Source organism: Sphaeramia orbicularis, chromosome 12 (genome assembly GCF_902148855.1).
Source record: "Sphaeramia orbicularis chromosome 12, fSphaOr1.1, whole genome shotgun sequence".
Taxonomy (NCBI): domain Eukaryota; kingdom Metazoa; phylum Chordata; class Actinopteri; order Kurtiformes; family Apogonidae; genus Sphaeramia; species Sphaeramia orbicularis.
Genome location: NC_043968.1, coordinates 47,119,012 through 47,145,204, shown reverse-complemented (window position 1 = coordinate 47,145,204; position 26,193 = coordinate 47,119,012). Strand labels below are relative to the sequence as shown.

At 38.0% G+C, this 26,193-nt stretch overlaps 1 protein-coding gene across 3 annotated transcripts; it reads left to right on the top strand.

Moving 5' to 3' along the window:
• The first annotated feature begins 292 nt into the window (after positions 1-292).
• On the top strand, positions 293-26,193 carry cdhr5-rs (cadherin-related family member 5, related sequence). Of its 3 annotated transcripts, XM_030148818.1 has the most exons (16): positions 293-449; positions 5,764-5,774; positions 6,159-6,257; positions 6,341-6,549; positions 6,620-6,676; positions 6,751-6,843; positions 8,462-8,548; positions 9,005-9,115; positions 9,492-9,656; positions 11,029-11,119; positions 11,205-11,311; positions 13,607-13,807; positions 13,900-14,022; positions 16,205-16,283; positions 17,054-17,247; positions 23,571-26,193. In XM_030148818.1, the coding sequence occupies exons 3-16, from the start codon at positions 6,191-6,193 to the stop codon at positions 23,904-23,906; spliced, it is 1,920 nt and encodes a 639-aa protein (XP_030004678.1). In that variant the 5' UTR covers positions 293-449; positions 5,764-5,774; positions 6,159-6,190; the 3' UTR covers positions 23,907-26,193. The 3 variants fall into 3 exon arrangements, with proteins under 3 accessions (XP_030004678.1, XP_030004676.1, XP_030004675.1); XM_030148816.1 differs by lacking the exon at positions 5,764-5,774 and having other exon boundaries at positions 293-456; positions 6,161-6,257; XM_030148815.1 differs by lacking the exons at positions 293-449; positions 5,764-5,774 and adding an exon at positions 6,000-6,065 and having other exon boundaries at positions 6,161-6,257; positions 6,345-6,549.

Below are 26,193 nucleotides of genomic sequence, written 5' to 3'. Positions count from 1 at the left end.
GTAAAAGCCTCCAGTGACAGGTTGAGAATTAGTGATGGCTACAAAGTCCTTGTACAATATTCATTGAATTGTCTCTACTGCAAAGAAATAAAGTCTTTCAACATCAACCAGATTTTTAAAAAAGTTAGTTGACATAAGTATAATACATGGCCCATTTGTGAATTTTACATAACACTGAGTGAAAACAATAGTTAGGTTATTAGTAATGATACGTGTCAGGAAATGATGTGACTGAAAACAGGCTGGAGGTTTAAAGTCCTGCTGACCTACTTATGAGCTCATTAATGCTGTTAAGCCACAGTGAGCTGCTAATGCTCCCATACTCACAGTGACAGGCTGTGCTCTAGGGGGAAACTCAACAAAGTGAAAATATGAAAACATGACATCAGGAGGCCCGGACAGGCAGAGGGCAAGAGACACTGACCACACATAGACCAACAGGAGAGAGAGGCTGAGGTGAGTCTGTAGCTTCTAATGTGTTGTTTATGTGGGACCGTTACCTTCCAAATAACATGTCAAATCTTCAAAGACCCGCTCAGCAGACACCCTGAAACCTGAGGAACAGGATGGTTGTAATTTTCAACTTGTAAAACTTACTGCTGGATCTTCTAAACAGATTGTAACCTTACTAAATTCTATGAGACTGAAGGTTTCTCAGCTTTAATGTTTTACTGTGTTCACTGTCTCTGTGCAGCATTAGCATGTTAGCATTAGCCTAATGTTGAGTCATGTCTTGACTTCAGCTGAGAGAAGAGAGTTTGGAACAGAAGCAGTGTTGTTAGCTTCACAGTCCCAGAGTGACTGATAACCCTGTGATGCAACCTCATTATCATCTTCTCACATGTTAACTGGATTGAGGGATTACTAGTATAACATTAGCATAAAATTCAGCATACTGGCTGTAATTACGCACCAAGCAGATCCTTCATGTTTGTCTGAGTGTTAACCAGCCGATAACTAAAAATTGCTGCTCATATTTTCATGAAACTTATGAAGAGGATATTGCATGTGCAAAACATGGCGGAGCTTACATACATATATATATATATATATATATATATATATATATATATATATATATATATATATATATATATATACACACACACACACACACACGCAGCTCTGGAAAAAACATAAGAGGCCACTGCAAAATCACTTTCTTTGTTTTACCATTTATGGGTTTGTGTTTGAGTAAAATGAATATTTTTGTTTTATTCTCTAAACTACTGACAACACTTCTCCCAAATTCCAAATAAAAATATAGTTATTTAGAGCATATATTTGCAGAACACAACACATGGTCAAAATAACAAAAAGATGCAGTGTTTTTAGACCTTAAATAATGCAAAGAAAACCAGTTCATATTCATTTCTAAACAACACAATACTAATGTTGTAACTTGGGAAAAGTTCTGACATCAATATTTGGTGGAATAACCCTGATTTTCAGTGACAGCTTTTATGTGTCTTAGCTCTCCTCCGTTGCTGTTGGATGACTTTATGCAGCTCCTGGCATAGAACTTCAAAAAGCTCAGCAATGTTCGATGGCTTGTGTCCATCCATCTTCCTCTTGATTATATTCCAGAAGTTTTCAAAGTGGGTTCAGGTCTGGAGATTGGGCTGGCAATGACAGGGTCTTCATCTGGGGGTCTGTCATCCACGCCTTTATTGACCTAGCTGAGGCCAGGAACATTGTCCTGATAGAAAAACCAGTCCTCAGAGTTTGGGAATATTGTCAGAGCAGAAGTCCAGTAGTTTTCAGTAGTAATTTTTTTTGGATTCCAATTACTTTTGCGGTACTAATAGGACTGTTTTTGCCACCCAGCTAGTCCTATTGCAAGAAGATAATGATGGCCACAGTAGTGTTTTTTACTTCTCCTTTTTAAATAAGACATGGATCAGGTGTTTATTAAGTAGAATAAGGTGTGGTTGTGTGGAATTCAACAGACTTTACGAACAGTGCAAGATAGGTAATAAGATATCCATTAGACACTTAAACAACCCCCTCTGGGGGCTTTTTATTTGGAAGAATCTACCTGCAGAAATTAATTACACTATATTTAATTATATTTGCATTGCACACATGTTGCATCTTCATATTTCTGAAGTTACTCTGATTTTCTCATGCTCTTACTTTCCATTTTATGGCTTATGTAAGGGACTTGTGCAACTTTTGCAGACCTGTAATGAAAATGTTTTGATTTAATTTATTCACAGAGTGGTCATTCATAGTCTGAGTCCCTCACTAATACTCTGATAATGAGTTTAGTAAAATCTGACTCTACAGGAAGTCATGTGATCAGCCCTTACTGTAATAAAAATTAATATCAATACATCTGATGGCTGAATAGACATTAGGCCTACAGAGTGAAACTGCTGACTGATTATGATGGCTAATGCTGCTATGTAGCCCATGTATGGTTGATCATTCCTGTTTTTTTTTTGTTTTTTTTTTCCATTTTAACCTATGTTTTATTTTAAAGTCTGATTCTATAATCACCCGTGAACAACATGAGGTCATTTTAATCCCTTTTCAATCTTGTTTCAGTCACAATCAGTAAATATGGTGATGAATCTAAAAAATGTTTCAAATAGAAACTGGGACTCAGTGAATGACTATGAATATGAATTAGTTACAGACCCCAAAGCTACAGATGGTCTGTGGTCAAGTATAATTGTACTAAACCTTCAAAGGTCAAATGACTCACACAGCATCTGATTTTAGGGAGAAAGACTCAACAATAAAGAGGACAAAAGGCAGAGAACCATTAAGTCATTCATAATATGGCAATTCTATATATTTTGTCCACATTATATTATTGTTTTGTGAATGTAGCTATATTTTGCAAATCTATTATTTTGGCTGTTACTTCAGTGTTTTATTTTTGATTATATTTTTTTCAACATTTTATGTGTACATATGTGACTGTGTAGATGTTTTTGGTTGGCATAGTGTTCCAGTTTGTTGGTATATTCTCCTTTCTTGCATTGCTGCTGATCTAATACTGCATTCAGTTGTTATGTGATCATCTTCTACTTTGGTTTCTTGTTGTCCTACCTATTCATTTAGTTTGTTATTTATTTTTACCATTTGCTCCAGTGTTTTTAGACTTTTAATCTCACTATTGCTTCTTCTTCTTCCTCTTCTTCCTCTTCTTCTTCTTCTTCTTCAGTCTATATGTCATCAGTTTTATTTGGACAATTATCAACAGGTTCAAGAAATGTGTACAATCTATGATGGAATATTAGGGCCTTTGTACGCTGTTGTCCATAATGTTGGAATCATATTATTTTCAGACACATTCCTCCATCTATCCCTATTTATACACATCAGTAATCACCGTTGACCAAGTACAATGATTACATACTGAGTCCCAGTTACTCTTTATCTATCAAAAGTAAATCACATTATCACAATTATGTCATAAGAAGAGGTAAAAAATAATATTTTATTCCAATTTTATGAGTAACAGCATAGTTAAAGAGCTGGGAAGGGAAAAGTAACACTGCAAGAAAAGCCAGACAAGAAAAATTTATGACATTACATTTAGAGATTTACCAGATGAAAATGAGCATGGCAAAGATTATGAAGTCATCCATTTGCAAAATAAATTAATGAAAAAATTAATAAACAAATAAATAATTAGGAGAAAAATTTTTTTTAGAGAAGGTAGCGCTTTTCATGAATTAGGAATAGAACACACAACAGCACAATAGATCAGTTCTAGTTTAAAAAAAAAAAAAAAACATCTTTAACTTCAGTTGCAGAAATTCTAATCTTATTTTCCCCTCACATATATTATTCCACTCCTCTGGCTCCATATATTATTAGTTTTTATCATACACATACTTACAATGGCCATAATAATCTGTTGTAATACATACATTTCTGTATAAAATGGTTTTCTTATATCTTGTCTAAGGAGCTTTTATGAAGAAATTATGTTGTTGTTTTTTTTTACTGTATGCTAATGATGTGTATGTCCTGTATATATTTTACTGTATTCCATTGTAGGCTGTACTGAGCTTAACTACAACTTTGTAACACTAGAGTGAGTAGTGAGTCACTGTAGTCTGCCCAATGTCCAACATAGGATAAAAGAGAAGTGACGCTGCTGTTTATAGTGCTCATGGATGTATTAGTGGAATAACACATCTATTTTTGGTGGGGGATTGGTTGAGCAGGTGCGACACTGTGTACTAATTAGATGTTTCATTTGGGCTTTGATAGGTTCATTAGCTGCTAGTACAATGAAATATATGCTAATACCTCTAGTGCACTAATGTTAATTGATGGGGTTGATATGTTGCTGAAAATGGTCAGAAGCAAACGTGTGGCTCTCTTCACAGTTCCTTGTTGGAAAGGACAGTTTGCCATGTACATATAGAAAGTTGTAATCCTTGCCCCTCCTCTGTGTCCTGTGGGACCGAACTCCAGAAAAAACATGATTGACGGTCTAATGTGAAAGACAAGTCAGTTTGTGATCCCATTTGAGTTGTGCCACCAATTTTACATAATGTTTACCATTTTAGTTTGTGATTAAGATAGTTAAGTAACAAGTAGTTTGGTGTTAAAAAGTTAAATGGGCTGCATCTGTCATTACATGTCATCAACTTTGCACATTTTGTCTCAATCTTCGAGAACAAAGTGAAACATTTCTGATAAACTAGGACTAGGGATGCACAGATACAGATACCAGTATCAGGTCTGATCCTCAGATTGTGTACTTGTAGTCGTACTCAGAAAAGTACTCCAATACAACCACACCAATACCACTTACTGCAGTGTGACATTCGCAGTTAAGTGCAGCAGGTACACGGTGGAGGAGTAATGTCAGCAGTGTGGAGATTTTTCTAAATAAATGACAGTGACAAGAGTAACACTGCAAGTAACGTTGAAGACACAGACAGATACGGACGGAGCGTTCTGTCTGTCTTCTGCGTACATTCCATCCATTTTCCAGGTGCTCGTGGATGCGTACCCAGACGGAGAATACCACCAGGAACCGTGGAGGTAGAGGATCTGTTCAAAGAGTGACTGTGTGAGTTAGAGAAAAACTACTGACAGATTTAAAACAACTACCCTCATCAATATCAACATTAGTTTCTACATTAGTGTTCCCTCTGTCGTCCCCATGTTTTTTATTACTGACTTTCTTCTTCTCAAAAAATTTTACTCTTCTTCGTGGTATTTGTCCAGTATGGTTAATTCAGAGTGGCGCCCCCTGGTGGATTGATTGAGAAACGCTCATTCCAACACATTAAATGTCAGTAGCAGTACTTTGTTACAGTCAGACTAATGACAACGACAATAAAGCACATTTTCAAAAGTAACTAAGAACTGTAATAGTATTATTAACTACTCATATTGGTACTCGGTATCAGCAAGTACTCAAATGTAAGTACTTGTACTCGGTCTGGAAAAAAGTGGTATTGGTGCATCCCTAGATACGACTTTATTGATCCCACCACGGAAAAATTTAATCGTAAAAAGCAGTAAAATACAAAAAAACAAGTGCAGAGAAGACATGCAGAAAACATACAAGAGTGAAAACATGAACTATAAAGAAAATAAAAGAACTAGAAATGTACAAAGAAGAAATAATAAATACTAAAGAAAGGGAATCACAACTGAGAGCTGCTGCAACTTGTGGCCACTCACACTGTACCACCTTGAAATTATTAATCAGAGGTGAAAATCACCACAGTCTGGTCATGTTGAAACTACAGAGACATCTTCACTGAATTTGAATAGATTGCTGAGAGAGACAGTTGTGATGACGTCACCTCTGCCACTTTCTGGTACAATCTTTGCATCTATGTTTTTTCACAGTCTGATAGTTTGACAGTATTACCACAAACTGACACTTTCTTGACTTGTAAAATTACATTTCAAAATGACAAACATCATACTTGTAAATGATAGCATAATACAAACAGGATTAAGAAAAACCTTGTCTCATTATTGACAGCAATACAATTTTTTTCTGATGTTAGATTCTATGGGACACATCTGGAAGGGGTGGGACTTTCAGTCTCTACTGATAAGTGTCAAGTTTAGCGGTGAACACAAAAAATGCCTCTCTGTTGATAGAACTAGTTAATCTTTGTCTTTCAAAATGACAAATATAAGGTTTAAAGTGATTTGTTTTGATTAGAGAGGAGAAACTGGAGGAACGAGGAGGAAGATGCTGAAACCCTGCAGGCTGCTGCTCCTGCAGGTGACCCTCAGGTTATCCTACCATATCGTTACAGGTATGTCACAAACTCACCAAGGATATTAAGCTGTGATCAGACCTTAGACATCTCACATCAGGATAGTCCTGTTTTTCCTCCAGCCAGTCTCTGTCTGGGAGGGTCAGACATCTTTGCAGTCATCAGAGAAAACAGCCCGATGGGACAGTTTATAGCAAACCTCAGTGTCACTGCAGAGCCTGGATCTAATGGCTTCCGTATTTGTGTGACCGGAAAAAACGCTGACTGGTTCTTTTTAGATGGACGAACCATCCGACTGAACTCCTCCACCTCTAAAGTCCTGGATCGTGAGGTACATCTGAATATGCAAACACCTGGAGGAAGTCTCACACTCCATCCTCACATTAGTCTGTGTTCCACAGGTTCAAGGATCGCTGCTGATAGCAGAACTCACCTGTTATGAAGAGGATGTCATACAGGTGAGTCACACGTCCAGCCAGAGAAGGGATGTTAACAAGATTACATCTGTCATTTAAACTGTTTGTGTCTTCAGAGTCAGTACAGGATCCTGGTCCAGATTCTCAATGAAAATGACAATGAACCAAAATTCCAACTGGAGACGACACAGCCAGTCTACATCAATGAGGTAAAACATCTGAAACACACCTGTACACCTAGAGATTCTCTGAGGAACATTTAGCCATTTGTCATTGTCCTCTGCTTGCTTTTCTGTGTCTTAAATGGCTAAAATAATAAAAACACATAATCCAAATTAAACATCAGCCTGCTGATGGTATCTGTTTTAGATCACACTGCAACAAACACTGCTTGAGACTGAAACTACTGGCAGGTATCAAAGTGTAATACCATTGATCACCACTAGGTGGTTGCTCCCAAAAAAATCCTGGCTTCAATTGACCATACTGACACAGCGATCGTTTTCCTCTGACCTCACACTCAGAGTAAAGAGAAAGTATCATATGAATAGCAACTGGGCTAGGATAATTACCTATATAAGACTTGAACACAGGAGTGCTATATAATCCTTTTGAGTGAGGAAAATAGCTGCCATGTGATCATGGTCTGTTAACTTCTTGTTAATATCTCTGGAAATACTTAAAAAAAAAAACAAAAAACATTTATCCAGCAATTATAATGGCCTCATTTTGTTTGGACATTCTATTATATATAATTTTGTACATCATTTCTCCATCAGGCATGCGTTCTCTTTGTGTTTGCTGTGTGGACTTTTATTTGACTGTTAGCCATCTTTACCTAACAGACGGCTCTGATGTAGTTGTAGTAATGACATTACACAAACAATACTGTCAAATGATTTTTTTCCCGCATAAATTATCCTTCCATAGACATAACCCACCTGCCGACACACTGTTAGCTAACATTAGCATTAATTCAGTACTGTATCATATGGTTTGTTAGCTGGTACTAGTGTGTTTATATATTAAATTTAGTTTACATGTTACCACTGTCACCTGTATGTGCCTGGGGTGGAGTCACTTCTGGCTCCAAAATGCTGAGATGGTGAAGGCGAAATACCAAACACAAAGCTTCAAAACCAAACCTATGAGTGACGTCATGATGGCTGTTTCCACTTGCTTTATATCTACACTCACTGTTATTACACATACTAGTGCCAGGTGTACCTAATAAAGTGGCCAATGTCTATATGCTGCTGCTGTAGCCCTACTGCTTCAAGGTATGATATGATTTGTATTCAGAGATGCTCTTCTTCATATAACCTCTCATATAACCACTGGTTATGTGAGTTACTGTTGCCTTCCTATCAGCACTTAACACTCTGGCCATTTTCCTCTGACCCCTGGAATCAATAAGGCTCTTCCTCTCAGAAAACTGTCACTCACTGGATATTTTCTCTTTTTCAAACCACTCTGTAAATCCTAGAGACGATTGTGTGTGTGAAAATACCAGTAAAGAAGCAGTTTTGGAAATACTCAGATCAGCCCATCTGGCACTCATAACTATGCCATATTCAAAGTCACATAAATCACTTTTCTTTTCCATTCTGATGCTTGGTTTAAACTACAGCAGGCCATATGTCCATGTCTAATGACCTTGGTGCTATGTGATGACATATTTGCATGAACGTGCACTTCAACAGACGAAAAGTTGATGTTTTAGAAAATCTGCAGAATGAGCCAATGCAACTGAAATTCATAAATGATCTAGTTTTTTTGTTTTTTTTACGTCAAGGTTAATATTAATTGTGAAATATGTCTCGGCAGCTGACATCCGTGAACTCTGTGGTCTTCACTGTGAAAGCTGTGGATGCAGATGGAGACACAATCACATACATCATTGATCAGTCATCAGTAAGATACAGCACACAAACACACAGAAAAGAAGGCTGAAATTAAACATTAAACCAGACATTTTCCTAGTTTGAGAATTTCTTAATCCTGTATACATTTGTCTAATATACCTTCATCTTGTAATCACTTGACAGACTTAAAGTTGGGAGATATTTCAACACGTCAGCTGTATGTGATACACAGCAGCGATTTTAGATACTCAGCTGTTATAACTTTGCAGATCGCTTATTCTTCCATAGTAAAATGGGAAAACTTTTAATTATATAGACAAACTGAGCTGAATGATCAAACAATTCAATTCAACTTCATTCCAGACTCTAGGTCCAATATAAAAAACAATAAACAAACAAACACTAAAAACAAAAACAGAAGTCAATAGTAGAATCTGGCAGTAAGTCTATGTACTTCCGTGCTTCCATGTTTTCTCACATTTCTAATCTCATCTGTCACCTGCAGCCTGACTCCTCCTACTTCCGGATTGACCTACCAAACAGTGGGAGTGTTGTTCTGGACAAACCGCTGGACTATGAGACCAAAACCCACCTGCAGCTGTTGATCTGGGCCACGGTAATCCTTGTTAATCTGTTAATTAATCAGCCTGACGATAACAGAACCGGAGGGCTCAAATGAAACCCAAAGTGAGCCGTCATATGATCACATGATTCACATGTTTGAGCGTAAACACATCACTAGTTTCTCTGATTATTGTGGTTTATACAGGATAATTTGTACCCCGTCAAATGTAATTAACAAAGATTAGTCATTCTACAAAGCCTTCAGCTAACAAAAAAATAAAATAATAAGATTAAAAACTGAGTTTCATCGGATTCCGTACACTGAGCTTAAAAGGAACAGTTTGACAAGTAAAGGTGATAATTAGAAATGGAACAACAACAAACTAAAGTTCAAATCAAATTGTTTTGGTTCAATGGTTTTGAAACAGGAAGCCAACACATTAGAGAAGTTCAACACCTCCACCAGTCTGACCATCAACATCCAGGATGGAGACGACCAGTATCCCCACTTCCTGCCATGCACACCTGTCTCTGCTGATGTTCCTGTCTGCACCAGCCCAGTGTACAGCGCCAACATCACAGAGAAACATCAGGTAACATGTGTTATCAACACTATAACAGTACAGTTTTAGTTATTTATGTTAACGAGGTAACACCACAGCCCGTATATAAGAAGTAGACATATAGTCGTTTGTGTAACCAATTCACGTTTGTGGAATGCCATTGTCTCAAGCTTTGCATTTTGGTCGTCCCATGGTTATTTCTGCAGTAAAGATGAGCATTTTAACATGGAGGTCTGCGGGATTGACTCACTCTTGCTGCATACCTGAAGAGGGCATTCAAGGAACTACGGTTCTTCTGTGTTGGCCTCATTTTTCAGCCCCACCGGTGCCTGCTTGGGTAGAACCTGTATGATGGGATGCTATTTACACAAATAACAGCCTGGAGACTTAATGTGTTGACAGGGATAGTTTCTAGTGTTTTAGGACCAGGGGCATTGGCTGAAATCAGATTTGTATCCATTAAAATACTTTTAAAAACACTTTTGTAATTAAAATAGACTTTGTCCATACAGTCCTTCTCCATAAATTCACAAATGATTTGATTTGAAGTCCTTCAATGACCACAATAAGAAGAGGTACATTAATGCATTAAGATTTTTGGTTTTAGGCTTTAACCAAAAATCTGTGCAGTGATGGATAGTTAAACACAAAACTTTTAGAATTACCTTTCAGCATATTGTAATTCACGTAGCCTGAGAGGACACAAGACTTCTCCATCTACTCCTTGTCTATGTTTTCAGATGTAGTCAATCTACTCTGTCACACCCATATTTTAGCCACTGAAAGATGTTTTCACACAAGTAGGCGGGTTAAATATTTGATTGTCAGCTGTTGTTATTCATCAGAGTCAGCCAGACATAATCTGAATACAATTCTGCTGCTCTACATCAATGCTCAACACATACACAAAGAGAGAGAGAGAGAGAGAGAGAGAGAGTATTTTTCTGAAAAAAAGAGTGTAATTTTTAAATTTAGGCATATTTTGATTTCGCCAAAACACAAAATCTATAACCCATTATCTGTATGACTGTATTCATATTGTAAAAACCACAAGCACCCGATAAGATCTCATGGATGGTGGTCTTAGTTCAGATTAAACTGGGCTGTGTTTTTTTCAAGTGTGAAAACATATCTAGCATTTGTCATTAAGCCAAACAAAAATAACTTGATGATGAAAAAATGGGCTGTGGTAACAAAGGGGTAAAGGAGAAAATATGGTCCCCCAAAGTAATACAAAGTTATTAGAAATCGATACTTGCCTCCTTACCTGTCAGCTTCAATAATTTCACACAAAAAGCATGTTTAACAGCGAACTCATGCTAGTGTAGTGTTGCTCTTGAAGTTGGTGCTGCTGGTAGTGATGCCACAATAATAAAAGCCTAGTGTTCTCTCTCCGACATAGAGCCTCATTCTGGTGTTCTCTCCTGGTCCAATACGGGCTGAGGATGGAGACAGAGGTCTGGACTCTCCACTGATCTACAGCATCCTGTCTGGTGAGATTTTTTTCAGCTCCATCATCAGTGTGAGGGTGATGATAATGTGTACATGTGTGTACAGATGTGTGTGTTTGATCCACAGGTGGCGACCAGGGCAGGTTTGTTATTAACAACAGGACGGGTGAGATCCGGTTAACCAGAGCGGTGAACGACCGCCGACAGACACCTTCATTCAGACTGAGCATCATGGTATATTTCAGTGATTTTATTTACAGTTCACAGCTGACACCAAATATACATAAAAATCAATCGGTACCTATGTTTCCTTGTCATTTTCAAGCAAATTCCAGATAAACTTTTGAAATTATGCAACAACAAAAAAAACAGGAAAATGCAGTGTGCATTTTCCATCAGCTGATTTGAATCTAATGGACTTTGCTGCATAGTGTCATTAGAGAGTGATGGTATATGCTACATTACACACGGCTGTAATAAACAGAGCAGAAATGTTAATGATATCACACCTAGTGTTGGCCATGTTCCAGTTCCAACAAGTTGGAAAATCAACATTAAAACTGTTCACATCAACATGTTATGCAACACAGTATCTATTTATTACAGTGACGTGTTAAGATGGATAGTAGAATGTGAACAAACCAGTAAATTCTGGGACTTTCAGTTCAGATGGAACACACCATAATTTGGTTACCTCATCTCTCCACATGCACAGTACCTGTTGTTACCACCAGCCGAGTTTTCACAGTTCATTGGAATATTTGAGAAATGGCTGGAGACTGATTCTTTTTCCTCACTATAAACAGAAATAACTGATCAGTCATGTGACAGGATTTTAAAAGGTGTTTCAATCTAACTTTACATATTTTAGCTTTTTCAAGACTACCTTAAAGCTGCAGGAGCCAAAATTAAAGAAGACAAAAACAACAGATTCTGATGTTGTTTCTTGGTGTTATGGAAAAGTGAAGCCGCTCAAGAATAGAGCAGTAGCATCATATCCAGGTCTCATCTGACAGAATCTGAATGAGTGGTAATTACAGCTCTTAGTCACATATTTAAACCTCCCACCTGTACGAAACTGTGTGATTAACCAAAATCAGGAGTCACAGGGTAGATGTTATACAACCTGAAATCACTGACAAACAGCAGAAGTGAAGGTCTTTGTAAAGCCTCAGTCACAAATGCCATTACGAACGGCTACGAACATTGTGCGAACAATTTATGGACCATTTTGTACGACCTTCTCAAGGCAGACTTATAAGAATGGAGTATTGGTGGACCGTTCCTAAGTTTGTAGCCCGGTGAGTGATCTAGTCCAAGATTTTTCCATGATATAAAAAATGAACAGTACTGTAAGATTACACTATGTTCAGTTTTTTTGCAGAGGTGAAAGTGGACATGACTACAGATGTCCACGTGAACGTTGATGATGATGGATCACTGTTCTGGGGTATTAAACTACATTGAGTTTTTTTTATTTTTTATTTTTTTATGTTAAGCGGTTTAGAATGTCGCTCTTCTTCTGCTGCTGTCGGACTGAAAGAGCAGCCACAACCGCTGGATCTTCCTCTTCTTCATCTTGTAGCTGTAGAAGTTTTAGTCTTGTGGACATTATTACCATCTCGAATGCGATGATCACCACATGGGACTTCTACTACACGGCCACTGTTTATATACTGATCTAAGTATTCTGAAACAGTGTAAGATTTTCCTACCATCAACTTGAGAGCACTGTGAGTTTCACGTAGGGCTGACGTACAATCAACTTATGACAAAATAATTAATTAAATGGCCGTAGGTCTGACGTAGTAAGGTCTCAAGGCACTCTTACAAAGACCGTAACAACTGTACGGTGTTCGTACGACACAAAATCATGTCATTTTCTCACGGCAGCCTCAAGATGCTCTTGCGTTTTGAACAGCACCAGTACAGACTTCATAAGACGGACGTAAGAAACCACTGCTCCCTCCACGAATGTCTATGAACTCCAGAACTCATACGAACCAGGAGATTCGTATGAACCCATCGTTCGTAAGAAGCTTTGTGACTGAGGCTTTAGAATTCCTCTTATACCACTTTAATTACAGCAAACTGGAAGGTAATTGTGTAATATTTGCTGTATGATACTAAAATGATATTAAATACTGCAGTTGTAAGTGAGCAATATTTTGCAAAATTTAGGATTTCATTTAATTTGAGCTGTTTTGTTAATCTGCTCCAATTTGATACTTCAAAATGGAATCACAGATAATCAGTTTGTCAGCCTCTTTGTGTTTTAACTGTGACCTGTCTAGGCTTTTACAGATAAAATGATCTGATTCTACAAGTACTACTGCTTACATTCTTTATTTACCATTCAAGTTTAGGTGGATGTTATGTTTGGCAAATGTTTGATCATCTGACCACACACAGCAATTTTTTTAGTCACAAATAAATGTCTTAAATTTTCAGCCAGGACCAGCTTCATGTCTGTCTCTCTGGTTTTTGTGCTTGTAACCTGTCCATGTTTGTACCCATCTACACCTGCAGGCATCTCAGCTGGATGACCCATTGAAGTACAGTGTGGCATCGGCTCTAATCAGGGTTCTAGGAGAGAACAGGTTTCCCCTTGTCTTTAACACAACCACCTATAAAGGCTTTGTTACTCCGAGCTCAAGCCCTGCCACAATTGTGTCCACCTACGGCAACCAAGTGCTCCTCATGCAGGTTATGGACCAGGATTTCTCTGATGTAAGTCACATGGAGGCTTATGTGTTTATTACTACCTTGGTGAAGTGAACAACTGCTGAGTCATGACGCCTTTCGCACCTGTCCAATCACAGGGCCTGAATCCAAATGTACAGTACTCACTCCGCCCTTCATCAGGACTGTACCACATCACACGGGAAGGTGTTCTTATTGCCAGGACGGACCGTGTGCATACTTTCGACCGACATATCCTACAGGTGTGTTTACCTTAATTTCATCCAGTTCCATTAGAATGAAACTATGATAATTTTAGAGAAGAGTTGAGTCCTTTCATCTCACAACTCCGGATGAGCTGTCTTAAAGCAATCTTCTTCTCACATTGACATTTTCATGTTATTTAACAGTTTCTCACTATTTAGCCATGGTTTATGAAATATGGTTATGGTTTACTCTAACTGACTCTGTAAAGCCCTTTGAGATAACCTTGTTGTGATATTGGGCTATACAAATAAAGTTGAATTGAATTGAATTGAATTGAATTGAAACACTGAGGTTCAGTTAAAAGAACGTTGTCAAGAACTAACATATACAGGGTGGGGAAGCAAAATTTACAATATTTTGAGGCAGGGATTGAAAGACAGTGTATGACCAATTAGTTTATTGAAAGTCATGAGAATTTATTTGCCACAAGAAAATTGACATAATAGAAAATGTTTTTATTCTATGTGTCCTCCTTCTTTCTCAATAACTGTCTTCACACGCTTCCTGAAACTTGTGCAAGTGTTCCTCAAATATTCGGGTGACAACTTCTCCCATTCTTCTTTAATAGTATCTTCCAGACTTTCTCCTAATAGTTTTGCTCATAGTCATTCTCTTCTTTACATTATAAACAGTCTTTATGGACACTCCAACTATTTTTGAAATCTCCTTTGGTGTGACGAGTGCATTCAGCAAATCACACACTCTTTGACATTTGCTTTCCTGATTACTCATATGGGCAAAAGTTTCTGAAAAGGTACGGATAATAGTGTTAGGTATGATGATGACATTCATGTATGTTTGGTTTCAAAACAATTGACGTAGTGCCTGCTGAGAAAAAAACAACTAAATGTTCATTGTAAATTTTGCTTCCCCACCCTGTATGCTCTCTGCATCATCAAATAGGAAGCATTAAACTGTTTTAAGTGAAATCCCTAAAGTCAGAAGTTAAAATGAAGCAGAAATAGAACAACAGAATCCAGTTTGGTATGATCTGTGAGCAGAGAAGAGATAGATGGAGACCAGTGATCATGAACCATAGCACATCTGTGTACTGAGCTTGGTTCCATTGTCTTTTCTGACATTAAGGGGTCTCAAAATTAGTCTAGTTATAGTCTTGCAAATCATGACCCTAGTGTGATCCTGTTTGTGAGATCTTATAGTCTTTTACTAAAAACCCTGTGACAAATGGACTTCATCCATTAATATGTGCATAGAAAAGTGTGCACGCAAAATTATGATCTAAAATATTCTATACCCCATCCAGTGTTCTCAGTAATGTTCAGTCTGCCACATCCTTATTTTTTTATATAAAGAAATAGAGGTGTATTGTGGAGAAACATTTGAAGTTCAGAGAGACAAATGGCCTGTTAAGCCAAAAAAAAAAAAAAAAAAACTGCTACAGTAGTGTCTAAAATGTTTCATCAGGTATAAAACAAAGATAGTTGTCCTTGTCTGTGTTCTCAGAGACACAGACTGTAGTTCAGGTAAAAAGAAATTAAAGATGACATGAAATAAAATAATAATAAGCCCAGAGAATAAAGGAAAAGGTGGAGCATGAGCATCTGTCAGAATAAGATGAGGCACTCACTGCGATTTCTGGACAAACATCTATAATCTCACCCTTCTCTCCTCTGCCTTTCTCACACTTGAGTCTCTCCAAAGTCTTTTGAAAGTCCTCTAGTGTATGGTCGTCATTACCGAGCAGTAATCAGTGACTCAGCACTATTAAATGCGATTAAAAGGAAATCTGTTTTTAATCTCCAACAATTAACCTACTTTATGAAGATACTGAACTACTGAATGTTGACTTCATATTATTTTAATAATTTAAGGGCTTTTATTCTTTATGTATCACTGGAGTTGACATCTGTCTGTGAACAAGCAGTGAGTAAAATGTCAGTGCCCATGCACGAGGATCTGGTCCTTGGGTGTACTGAGGTGTATTCGTTGGATACTTAGCCTCACAGCAGGAGGATCAGAGTAGGATTAAAACTAAAAGCTTCACAGCATGAAACCATTATCTGACTCAGACTTCAGTGTCAGACGAAATCTGAGCTCTGATAAGTTGTTGATCTGAGGGAGAACAGAATCCAGTCAGGCAATTACTTTGAACTAATTACTAATAAAGCCCAATTTAAACCTGATTACATTAATTCTGGGTGTTTGACAACTCTGCAGGTCATCGCCAGAGATGAAGAATCAGGAGAAGAAGTTTCAGCCTCAGTGGACATCGAAGTCTTGCAGAGAGGACAAGCAGGTAAATGGAGACAAATCTCAGCGAGACTTATAAATCTGTTAAAAATTAGTGACCAGATATTTATTTTGAGAAGGAACCTACACGGTGACCACAGCAGATTAAAGACTCAGATCAGGTGTTTGCACTATCACTGACACTGAGACATTAAAGTCCATTTGAACAGACTCAGTGTGTTATCTCAATCACATGATCAGACATGCACTGATGCTCACATTGATATATCTGTGAAAATAATAGATAGTTTTATTCATAACATGTCACACATATATATAAACCTATGAAGTACATACATGTGAGGCTCAGCAGGGTCTAATACTTCGGGGCGTTTTCACACAGCGTACTGGTGTGGGCTCTCTAAGGTCTTTGGTCTTTCTTAGATGTATTCCAATTACTGTCGACAAGCATGTGACATATGCATAGAGCATGCTTTAATAATTCTGAAATGCATACTTCTTGACTCTTTCAAGCTTTAACTAGTATAAAAATTGTTGCCAATAGGATTAGATAATGAGCAGACTGCACACTGACTAGACATGCTGTCTCAGTCATAGACGTTTTTACATTTACATTTCTTCAACAATTTAAATAGCAGGCTTTTGCAGTTGTATACTTGACAGATAAGCTGGCTTTACAATTTTAATCATGCAGCACCTATGACCTAATGTTCAAGAAACCCTAATCTGTATCTTTAATAAAACATTAATTAACAGACTTCTGTTTCTGTAGTTCAAGGTGCATTGACTGTCATCTCCCTTTATCTGTTTCTACAGTTCCTCGTGGTACATTCAATGACCAGCAGCAGTTCGGAGATGTGGACACCCAGATGGCAGGAGGCATCGCAGCAGGTTTCCTTTTAGTGTTTGTAGCAGGAGCTCTGTTTCTACTGCTTCGAACCATCAGGAGGAAAAACAGACGAGAACCTACAGACCACAGCAGCGTCAGCCTTGGAAAACCTCCCAAAGAGGTATGATGTTATGATCGCAAATCTGTGACTTCATCACTACATTTCAAAACTACATTTCAATCAACCACATGAGCAGAATGGACATGAGGATGAGGCCCTGCCTTATGCACACAGACATTATTAAGAGTTAGTAACAAATGAGTTTGATCCATTAAATCTGACCTGATATTTGATTGATAGACTCCTCCAGTCAGGTTGTAAGGAGTTACAAGGAAAAATCACAGTTGGCAGTGTTTGTATGTGCAGTATGCTTTTTCTGTACAGGTTTGTGTTGAGCTGATGTTGAGCAACCTCGTACTGATTTCCTGCTTTTTTATTCCATGCTGCTTATTTCTGTTCATTTCCTGCTGTCTTTCTCTGTAGTCTCTAAAGTGCTTTCACTTTCAGTTGGTGAGTTTTTGGTTTCATGCCTCTCTGCAGTGATGTGATGTCGTGGCCGTGTGTACTTCCTGTGTTGTAGTTTCCACTCACTGAAGTGGAAGTGTTTGTGTGTCAGTGTTAAATGCAATTACTTTTCAGAAAAAGAAACACATCAAATTTACTGACTCCAGACGTGTTCCTGAGGTCTAACAGGAACACATTCTGTACTGGCACAGACTATGGAGGTTGTCTGGTAGGCCAATATAATAGCAGGAACACGTCACTATCACCACTCTTCAAACAAATGACCATGTTAGTAACTAATAAATGACTTATTATTTGTTAGTTGAACAGAATATGAAATTAATTTTCTCAGTAAATCCATTATTGTACAAATAAGCTGTAAAAATACATTTCTACTCATACTGTCAATTTCCAATAGACTGTGTAAAAGAAGTGGATGCAGCCGCTGTGAGATGGCCACTTCATTTGTGCACTACCACAAGATGGCAATGGCCTTTGGATTTAGTTTTTTTGGAGCCAGAATTGACTCCTCATGTACTCACTCCCATGGGAGGCCTGTTAAGCTTCCAGAGCAAGTGAAGCCCTAAGCAGTGAAGGGAGCTCATAGATGTTCTTACAGTATATTTAGTGACTTAATATGTACCTATGATCTTTTTTTTTTGTTTGTTTTTTTTTTGTTTTTCAGTCATCTAGAAACATCAACAACACCACTTTTAACACTGGTGCCCTTGAGGACACACTGGCATTATACACAGTCATTCATTAACCTATATTTTTGACTGTTTATATATATTTGATGGAACCTGTACATCTGATAGCAGATGTACTGTATTTTAATTTTAGAAAGGGGGTGTAATTTTTCTTTACTGAAGTTAAAAGCTGCTCATAGATCATAACTCATGTAAGTGCTCACGTTACTTTTTGTATACAGCAGGGGTATTCAAATCCGGTCCTGGGCTGGTATCTGCATGTTTTAGGGTGTATTCACACCTGCCTTGTTTGGTTCACTTAAAACGAACCAGAGTTTGTTTGCTCCCTTGGTTCGGACCTTTTGGGCTGGTGTGAATAAAAACCACCAAACTCTGTTCCGGACCAAACAAACGAACCAAGACCCAGCTGAAGAGGTGGTCTCAGCGCAGTACCATACGAACCCTGGTGTGGTTCGTTTGAGGTATGAAAGCAGCCCAGACCTGATCCAACACAGTTGTTTTTTTTTTTTTTTAATATTGTTTATGTTTATGTTTATGCATTTGGCAGACGCTTTTTTCCAAAGCGACTTACAGGGGAAAACCAGTCAAATCACTCAGTCAATCAAATTTATTTATATAGCTCCAGATCACAACAAAAAGTTATCTCATGACACTTTATATATAGAGTTGGTCAAAACCAGACTCTAAGCCAATTTACAGAAACCCAACAGAATCCTCCAGGAGCAAACACTTGTGACTGGTGACAGTGGCAAGGAAAAACTTCCCTTTAACAGGCAGAAACCTAATATTGTGGAAATGGTGCATTATTAGTTCATATTCACTCTGTAGAAAGGCAGAGGTCAAAGCCAGTATCATTTTTGTTTATGTTCCCCGTAAAAGAGCTTCAGTGTGGGTATGGGTTGGATTCAGTGCTTATACAAAACAGTAACGTGGACATTTCATTTTCAGAACTCCGGTTAGATTTGTCTGTTGTGCTTGAAAGGAAAAATAATAAACAACTTCATCACCCCCAGCAAACTTTACCTGCGTTAAGGAATTCTGTACCTGGCTAAACTTAACGGTGACATAGGATAGCTACACATAGGTAAGCAGTATGTAGCTCTAATGCTTTTTGATAACAGTCTTTTGACATACGAGCATAATTCCAACTTCATACCTGTTACGTCTTGCGTGAAGAAGAGCAATAATCACAACATGATGTGCGCACGGCACATGAGCGTTGTCCTCTGTAGCCGTTTTGCCCTGTGTCTTCTTCGTTGAGAAATGAATTCTACAATCCTACTATATAATGTACGTTTCAGCCCTGCCCCAGCGCAACTTTGTCCGACACGTGTTGGAGTATGGGAGAGCATACGGGTGCAATGCCGCTGTTGCACCACGGGAGGGCGCTATTGTACGGGTACAATGCTGCTAGTATTGTAAACCTGATGTTGTATCAAATGCTCTTGCTGCTCAAACATTTGTGCAAATGTCTGCATCCATAAAAACCATATCGCTATGATGATAACAAAAACAGCATGCAAAATTTCCAGGATTCTCTCCATTCACTTTGGACTTCACGCTTTAATCGACACTGCTCATTTCTGTCCAATGGCTGAATGACCTCAGCACACGTGGTTTTGTTTACAGATTTTGGTCCACTTGCAAAAATGTACAATGTGAAAGCGAACCGCACCCAAAAAAAAAAAACATTTGGTCCGGCCCAAAGCAAGTGGACTATCGGACTTTCCTGGTGTGAATACACCCTCAGATAGTTCCCTCTTCCATCACACCTGGAAGCCAGTACATCGTTATCAGGCTTCTGCAGAGCATGATGATGAGCTGATCATTAATTGAACCTGGTGTGTTGGAAGAGGGAAATATCTAGAACATGCAGGATACCGGCCCTCGAGGACCGGAGTTGCCCACCCCCGATATACAGTCTGATTGAGAATTTAGGAGATCCATTACTGATTATTGACACAAAAATCTAAAACACTTGAGCACGAATTAAAATGAATAACTTAATCAGTGATTTAAAAAAAAAAAAAGACTAATAATTAAGCTAACAACTGTGTACTAAATGAACTAGTGTTACTTAGTGTCTTACCTTTGAGTTTGTTTTTGTTGATTTGTGGTATGATGTTGAACACTATGTTGTGAAGGTAGCTTTTCTGGGGTTTTTCTCTCTGCTATTTCTTAATTTATTACAGAATATCTTTCTGATAAGATTGGACACAGCATAGAATGACAGACTGACTGCCAAAGCTTGACAGGTGTAGCAATGGTAGCTAAGAGGGGCGAGGCTTAGCAAAGGATCAATTGACCATATTTGGCTTTTAAAAGGTGAAGCCAAAAAAAATACAAAAGGTGAAACTTGCCATGATTAAGTACTGAAATTAGCCATACTGCAAACTGTGAAATGTTGTGCTATAATATGGAGGTAGTTTCCTTCAGGCACAAAATATTTATTTACTGATCAGCTGTCAAATTTATTTTACTCAGACACGCCAAAACACTAAGCCGGAGCACATCAAGCACATTCTAGATTTGACAGCGAGTATGGAAATAGCCAGGACAGAGGCACAAAAATATACCATTCTCATGAGAAACAGGAAGTAGTATCATGAGAGATATGACTGACGAGTGTTTTCTGTTAACTTATCAGTCAGTAAAAGATGTAAGATCGAGCAACTCTTCGTGAAGCCCATGGAAATCTCTTTCGGGATTTAGCCAGTAGCAGTTTAAATGTCATACAAAATGTGAGTGTAGGATATCAGCATTTCAAAAATGTTCTTACAAAAGAGGCTTATTCATCTCAAAATCAGCTATATGAATAAAGGTCTTTACAATCTGGAACAAGACAAAAAAAGACTCAAAAATGTTAATACAGAAGTAGATTTGCAGCAGCTCTTTTTTCTTAAATAATAATGGATTCATCACTTGGGGCTTTCATTTGCAGTCTTTGTGTCTCCACTCTGTCTGATCCAGTGTCTTCTGTTCCTTTGGGTCTTTGTGCTGAATCTGGTTAAAATGACACACATAGTGCCAACTGGATCTAACGTTACTTTTATAAAAACTCCTCATTATCCTGATCCTGATAGTATAGTCGTTGGTGATACTGCTCTGTTTTGTGTTCTTTATAATAGGCTACTAAATAAGGTAGCTGAATACCAACAGCTTCACCATTGTCGAATGGTGTCTGTACAGTGTGATTGGTTTATGACTTCTATCACAGCAGGAAGACTCAGAAAAAATCAGCCTTACTCAACATTACTTTTCCACAGCATAATATTTGTGTTGTGTAAAAGGACTCATGAACAGTCTGTAAAATATACTGACGTGATTTAATGACACAAAAAACACAATTGGTTTGTAAATACCAAGGGGCAACAACCTCTGCTCCAACATAAAGCCACTGCAGAAGTTGCAATACCCTTGATGGCCACTGGGGTTAGCTCCAAAAAGCTCTGGCTCCTACAGACTTACACTGAGCTCCTCTCTAAAAATTACTAAATCAATTGTTTTTCCGGGACTCATTCCAGTCTCATCAGTTCTGGAGGCTCATCTTTATTTTTTTTCCTCATTTAGTCAGGTCTCACATCAAATAGAAGCTAATTTCTGCCATGTTGGGCTTTCATTGACAGGTCTGTATGACAGCTTACTTACCTGCTAAGTTGGACTTTCAGGAAAATTATTAACCATACCCAAGGTTAAAAATTTTCCTGACAAGCATCAATGGTAGATGTGATTAACCCATTACTGCACAAATTTATTTACAATTATATAAAAAGAATAAATTAACTTTGTTTTTTTGGTCAAGCAGATGCTAAATTAAGTGGAGACTGTTCATTTGAATATATCACCTATAACAGATATGCAAAATAGTGACATTAGGTTCCTCTCATCAACAATTCACACGAAACAAGAATGATCCAAAAATTTGTAGTGTAATGCGATTAGTAACACCGTTACTGAAACAGTGGGTTGAAATTAATCGAGGTTCCTGAATAATATATAACATGAGTAGCTCTGTCTCTGTAATACAATAATGCCAATATCACATGATGTGTAAACACACTGATGAGCAGGCTCGGTGATGGACCGTAAACGACCAAAACAACATTAGCTAATGTAGCCAAGTTATGCTAACAGGCCAGGTATTTTAATTAAGAGTGAACTAAGACCACAACTACAATAGAGCTGTCAGGAAGAAAATAAACAGGCTCTACAAGTCACACCCAGTTAGCAGGCAAGAAGAAGTCCAAGTCAGCCTCCAGTGGCCATCAATGGTATTACATTTTATCCTGCTATGGTTGCTGCCACACAGCACCTTGGAATACCTCTTTTACTTACTGTATACCCCCCCCCCCCCAAAAAAAAAAAAAAAGAAAAAGGGAGGCAAGGGGTTTTGTTTTAGTTTGTTTCTTCGTTTCTTTGTTTATTTCTTTGTTGTTAACACTCTAGCAGCAAAACTATTGCTTCAATTCATACCAAATTAGGTTTATAGATTGCCAGTGACCCAGAATAGATGCCATTACATTTTGGGAAAAGTAGGTCAAATATTCAATTTTTTATGAATTTTTTAAATTCTTTTTTCTTCTCCGATTTACTTATCAGTGAAATTTGAAATCTCTGTAGCAGCAAAACTATTGGTTGAATTCATACCAAAGGGGGTTTATAGATTGCTAGTGACCCAGAATAGATGTGGTTATATTTTGGGAAAAGTAGGTCAAAGTTAAATTTTTTTTTATGAATTTTAAATGCTTTTTTTCCTCCCATTTACTTTTAACAGGAGAAATTTCACATGCCTGTAAAAACATCAGTTTTTTTTTTCAGTTTACTTAAAACTTGGCATATATATATATAGAAGCAATTGATATGCTGACATCAGCACATGCATAGACATGATGACATCAGCTGGATCAATGCCAAAATAAGATACAATACGTGCGAGGGGCGGGGTTTGTTGTGCCTGGCACCACTTGTTTATTATCTGATTATAGCTATCTTGCATTGACCAGATGTTCCTACATAACTCTCATTGTATATTACTTTGATATCTAGTGACATTAGCAGATTATATGTGTGAATTTGCATGAGTTTAATGGCATGAAGAATATTCATTTTTACAGCTGCTCACAACAAAGATTAAAGGAATATTTAGTAGCTATGACAGCATCTGATAAATTGTGAATACAGGATCACACATGAGCATATCTGACCAACTCTTTCTCTCCTCACAAACAGATGAACAGACAATCAGGACATTTCCATGGACAGCAGGGCGTCTACACCAGGAGAGAGTCCCTCATTCCATCGTCAGTATCCACTGACATCAGTATAGGAGGTGTCTCCAGGAATCTGTACCCTGTTGTATCAAGGTCAGAGGACCTGACTGAAGCTGTGAAATCATCTATGAGAGCCACAGGGGCTGATGGGAGCAACGTGACAGAGGAGATGCAACAATCATCAGCATTTAGAGATTCAGTTCAGGGCGAGGACATCACAGGACAGGGTAATGACCCCTACAGGACGATGCTTGCTACGATCTATGCTGAGTCGAGCTCAGAGGAAGGACAGTAACCCCTCTTCCAGTTCTGAAGGTGTAGCTCCTTGGGTCAGTCCTCACCTCGACTCCTCGGCCCTCCCACCAGAGATGTGAGTGGAGGAGTTGAGGCAAGGACCTGAAGAGAGAGGCATCAGGCACTTAATGAAATGAGACATCCTTACCTTGGAGTTGTCACTTTAAATAAACGTCAGTTAAACATGACGTGTGGAACAGACATTTTATTGTAATGCACCGCTGTATTTTATGATCTCTGACAAACAAGTGTACATCTGAACTAATGATTAACTTCTGATTCAATTCATATGGTGTGGTGTAGAGATGTCATGTATTTTTTTATTCTAATGATACAACCTCAGATTGAAAAAACATAAATTTTTAAAGTCCTGGTCCTAGTCGTGTGTCACACCTCCTTTGTGAATCAATTGGTGAACAGACTGTCACAAAGGTTTGAGTTCCGCCTGCCACCACTAAAGGCCTGTACATACTCTGCAAGAACAGAGAAATTTGTTCTTTTTTAAGAAGTGATAAGAACAAGAAAAAAGTGAGTTCTGGTCAGGACATTTCATACTTTATGAGGAGCTCAAGGGCAGAACTCATGAGAAATCCTCTGCTTTTCCACATTAGTCACACCCACTTTCAATTTCTGACCAATCACATAGTAGTTGTCAGACACCACAAAGGAAAATAGTTCTTCCTAGATGATGTCTCGAGAACAAGCTGCAAGTCCTCCCACACAAGAGCTGCGAGAAAAGAGAACAAGTTTCTCTGTTCTTGCAGAGTATGTAATAACCTTAATAGGTCCTCGACCTTCAGTGTGTGTTTAAAGGAGCTAATAAAGCTTTCACACCGGCAGGGCTCTGTGTCACTTCCAGATCCTGAACCTAGTTTTGAACCACCCAGTGTGTTTACACCAGAAAAAAATGGTTTTGAACCTGAAAATTTGGTTCTCACTTTGAACCAGAAAAAGTTGGTTCTTCCTCATGAACCATGACGTAATCAGCAGCTGTGCTCAGTGGGAAGTAGAAGAAAATGGAGAAGTGTCAGTGGTCTGCTGAGGAGACAAAATGTTCGGTGGCAATCTGGGCATCAACAGAATTCCAAGTGTTGCTGGAGATTAGTACGAGTTAGATGTCTAAGTTAGATGTCAAACTGGTGAAGGCTGTGTTCACCCAAAGGCTTAAACTGGTGTGAACTGGGCTAGTCTGCCAGAAAGCGCCAAGGTTTAGAGACTCCAGAACAGAGCCAGAACCAGAACTCTGCCTATAATATCTCTATGTCTCTATGTCTGATGTCAATAACCATGCTTCCATACAATTGTCAAATTAAGCTGAAGTGAAAAGTTCCAAAAAAGGAAAATGTGAATTACATTTCAATCAATGTCAACAATGAATCACACTTTCATCAACTGCAATAAGAACATTTACCATAAACATGTGACTATATCTGACATTTAGCAAATAACAAAAATAATGTAATTTACATGTGCTGTGTATTCACACTCAGTATGTGGCTGTTTGGTCAGTCAGACGAAGCCTCCACTAGCTGTCAGCTGTCCTCAGGGTAATTGGTATCAGTTTGGGAGCAGCTGTGAGGTTTGTGTGTTTTTTATTGCAAGCCATGTCATCATTGCAAAATTTAACAATGTTATCACATGTGACAGATTTACCTCAAATCATGCAGGCCTAGTTTCCATAAACAGTTGTAGGGTGAATACACCAGGCTGTGTAGTGTTGTCAAATGTGGCATTTTAGGCCACATGAGTAGAAGAACTCGAGGATTCTGCCGCTGATGTCCACCTGAAATGGTTGTGTGTTTGAGAATTTAGTGATTCTCCATGTTTATCAAGTTTTATGGGAATATCTTGGAAAACAGCTGACTATCATAACAACATAAACTCATGAACTCTTAACTCAAATAGCCTTTTTAATCCCCTGTGGCTCCATACACACATTTAAAAATGTGAATATAATACCCTCATGGCAACACAACTGCAGACACTTGATACATATGATCATGTCGGGATGTCATCTGACTATAAGACACTGATTGTTTCTTACTTTTTGGTATTTTTAATTCCTCAAAAAAGTCCCAAATGCAGTATAAAAGAGAGATTAGATAATTGTTGAAACTTTTTTAGACTTTGTTCATTTAGTTTTATTTTCTGTTTCTGTAAATTAATAATTTAACATTTTTACTTCATCACCTTTCCCTAATAAAGTCATATTAATGTGATCAGTTACTGTTAATCAGTCCTGCAGAGAATAACTGATTGTCTCTTTGTAAATAAATCTGTTTTGTTAA